At 47.0% G+C, this 3,881-nt stretch overlaps 1 protein-coding gene across 1 annotated transcript; it reads left to right on the plus strand.

The window, feature by feature from the left end:
• Positions 1 to 1,176: 1,176 nt before the first annotated feature.
• On the plus strand, positions 1,177 to 3,393 carry fem1a (fem-1 homolog a). The gene has a single exon (XM_039767096.1). It carries the CDS (start codon positions 1,347 to 1,349, stop codon positions 3,195 to 3,197), a length of 1,851 nt encoding a protein of 616 aa, XP_039623030.1. The 5' UTR covers positions 1,177 to 1,346; the 3' UTR covers positions 3,198 to 3,393.
• Positions 3,394 to 3,881: the final 488 nt, after the last annotated feature.

Raw genomic sequence — 3,881 nt, forward strand, 5'->3', positions numbered from 1 at the left:
TAAAACTGAAATTTGAATTAATACAAAATAACGACGTTTAATCAAAGTTAATATTAATGAGAGAATTTCTCATATATGCTAAAACATCTGCCATTTAATAATAAAAAAAATGTTTAGATAATGAAACACACGGTTTATTAAATATTTTGACTGGCACAGTAAATTACCTTTGCAGTTTTTTTGTATTATTTAGACATCCTGAGAGACACCCCAGGCTACAGTTGATGTGGAGGGAGTTCAGGTACCCGTTTTAGTAGCAGGAGACCCAGTCTATCCGCTACTGCATTGGCTCATCACGAGAAATAACGAGGCTCTTCATCAGACCATGCGAACCGCTCCGCTATTCTCGTTTTGATTGCACGTGATGAAAATGTATCTTGTGGCACATTTATTTGCGTTAAAGCCTTTTTTTCCGACAAAAAATGTTTTCCAATGTAGTTTTTGCGACATCTGAAGTATCGATATGGAATTTATGCGCTAAAGTTAAACGGAAAAATATTATGTCGACATGTACAACCTTTTATTGATAATCAGCTAAAATTTGAAGCGCTAAATATTTTTTCGCAAAAACTCCTTGGATGGAAACCTGGCTAGTGACTTTTTGGTGGCCGCCCTACCTGGACGGGTCGCCAGGTCAAATCATGCACCCTTTCGCTCACATACACACAGGCCCGATTTAGAGTCGCCAATCAAGCTAATACGCACATGTCCGAGAAGTGGATTAACCCGAACTAAATTTACCCAGAGCCAGCACGGCGATTCTGCTTCACTGCATTCATTTCCCACTGCCTCACCCAAATCTTTTGCTTGCCGAAACGTCACCGTTACCCCGCCCAGCAACAGGCTCCGCAAACGTTCGCCGGCCGGTGATGGATCACGGAATTTGTAGTGCAGTGGGACGTATCTAGTGATCGGGAGGATCGTTCCGCGCTTCCTTATAAGAATAAAGACTCACTGTAAAAGCCTCACTCAGCTATTGCGAAATTAGATTCCCAGCAGCGCACGAGTTTGGTGACGTCGAAAGTAGCGTTTCGTTCCTCGCGTTGATCTCTGGGAATTGCAGTCTTACACGCTGGGCGCAAGCCGTTGTTTCCAACGGTTGATGCCAGGACCCAGTAACTACAAGACCTACAGTGCATTGCGATTGGCGTAAACCGAGAACTGTCAAATAGCTAAGTCTCCATTTTGTCGGTAGCCTCAAAATGGCTGAAAATATGATCGGGCGGCGGACGCAGGTTTAAAAATTATGATTTTCTTTGCAAGCTGTTTACGTTTTTTATATGTATTCATACTGAAAGCTAGCCTCGACGTTTAAATGGCCCGCGGTAGGCCGCGACAGCCAAACCATGGATATTAAAACTGCTGTTTTTAATGCTGCCAGGGATGGGAAACTGAAACTTATCCAGAAGTTGCTGAGCAACAAAACTCCGGAGGAGTTGGAAGCTCTCGCTTTGGAGCAGACCCAAGGGGGTACACCGCTGTTAATAGCCTCCAGGTATGGGCACCTGGAAGTGGTGGAGTATTTTCTGGAACACTGCAGGGCAAATGTGGAGCTGGGAGGCTCAGTGAACTTCGACGGGGAGACTATCGAGGGTGCGCCTCCTCTTTGGGCTGCCTCCGCGGCGGGACACCTGCAGGTGGTGAGGAGCTTGCTGAAGCATGGTGCCTCTGTCAACAGCACCACGTTCACTAACTCCACCCCACTGCGTGCTGCTTGCTTCGATGGCCATCTGGAGATTGTCAGGTACCTCATAGAGCATAAGGCCGATATGGAGGTAGCGAACCGGCATGGGCACACCTGCCTGATGATCTCTTGCTACAAAGGGCACAAGGAAATTGCCAAATATCTGCTGGAGAAGGGGGCTGACGTTAACCGTAAAAGTGTGAAGGGCAACACAGCCTTGCACGATTGTGCCGAGTCGGGCAGTCTCGAGATCATGAAGATGCTGCTAAAATGCAGTGCTAAAATGGAAAAGGATGGCTATGGCATGACGCCGCTTTTGGCTGCCAGTGTTACTGGGCACACCAACATTGTTGAGTATTTGATCCACCAGCCCCATACTTCCAAAGAGGAGCGAATTGATTCTTTGGAGCTTCTGGGGGCTACCTTTGTGGATAAAAAGAGAGACTTGTTGGGAGCTATGAAATACTGGAAGAGGGCGATGGAGATGAGACACAGCGACAAATGCAGTATCGTTCAGAAGCCCGGACCTGGACAGCTGGTGCCAGCTTATGATTACACCAAGGAAGTGACAAACAGTGACGAGCTGGAGGCCTTGATCACAGATCCAGATGAGATGCGTATGCAGGCTTTGTTAATCCGGGAACGTATCCTGGGGCCTTCACATCCTGACACCTCTTACTATATCCGTTACCGGGGGGCTGTCTATGCCGATTCTGGCAATTTTGAACGCTGCATCAGCTTGTGGAAGTATGCCCTGGATATGCAGCAGAACAACCTGGACCCGCTGAGCCCCATGACCACGAGCAGCTTTCTCTCTTTTGCTGAGCTCTTCTCCTTTGTCCTCCAGGACCGAACTAAAGGGACGCTTGCCACTAAAGTGACGTTCAGCGATTTGATGGGCATCCTCCGGAAAAGTGTGCGGGAGGTGGAGCGGGCCATCACTCAGCCAGAGAACCCTCCAGATGTACCCCAGTTCACCAAAGCCCTTTCCATAATCCTGCACTTGATCTTTCTCTTAGAGAAGGTGGAATGTACCCCAGAACAAGAACATCAGAAAAAGCAGACGATCTACCTGCTCCTGAAGCTGAACCCACGGGGAAAGAACGGCTACACCCCGCTACACATGGCCGTGGACAAAGACACAACTACTGTGGGACGCTACCCTGTAGGCAAGTTCCCCTCGCTGCAAGTGGCACTGCTCCTTCACGAGTGCGGTGCCGACGTGGACTCTCGGGATTACGATAACAACACTCCTTTGCACGTGTCTGCCATGAACGGCAGCCTGGATATTATGAGGATGCTTATCGAATATGGGGCCCACTTTGATGCCACCAACTCCCTTCGTAAGACAGCCAGTGACCTGCTGGATGAAAAAGCCACTGCAAGGAACTTGATGCACCCGTTGAACCACATCACACTTCAGTGCCTCGCTGCCAGAGCCATTGAGAAACATAAACTGCCCTACAAAGGACTGATCCCAGAAGAGATGGAGGCCTTCATAGAATTGCATTAACTAAACAGACAGACTCACCCTTGGCTTTCCCCGCTGCATTGTTAGAACCTGAAAAAGAAATAGCGCCTAACTGAAAAGAAACCAGTAACTTATTAATTATGCCCACGTAAGCTTTTAGACTCTTTTAAAGTAGTGTCCTGCTTGTGTGGTTCTTGGGACTCGTGATATAAATTGGTTTTCATGATGATCACTTAAATATTAAATTCTTTCATTTCTTAACCTTAAACAAAGGGCTACCGAGTGGCGGAGATGATCCTGGCTGCTGGGATTCTGCAAGAACCAACCTAAAGGAGACATAATTCCACATGGGGCACACACCTTAGGGCTATATTGGAGGTTGTAACCTGACAACATGTTTTTTTATGGGGGGTCCAGGGACACCAAACACTTGAACAAAATTCACATTTCACGCAGAAAACATCCTAACTGGGAGGTATGGCCCTTAAACCATCACTGCTTAAGGTCACACTACTTACTGATTAAGGTGCTCTTTAGTTTTTAAGTTAACAGCCATACTGTTGTCTTTAGCAGTGGGTCACAGATATGTGCGTCATTTCATAAAAATCTCTGGTTTCTCGGGGTGGTCCCAGTATATTGATGCAGTGCAAATGTGATTTTTATACATAGCAGCAGCACCCATCTGCTCACATTGGTAGCCTCTTATATAAACGTCTATGTGTGGAA

This window comes from Polypterus senegalus, chromosome 10 (assembly GCF_016835505.1).
Source record: "Polypterus senegalus isolate Bchr_013 chromosome 10, ASM1683550v1, whole genome shotgun sequence".
NCBI lineage: Eukaryota > Metazoa > Chordata > Cladistia > Polypteriformes > Polypteridae > Polypterus > Polypterus senegalus.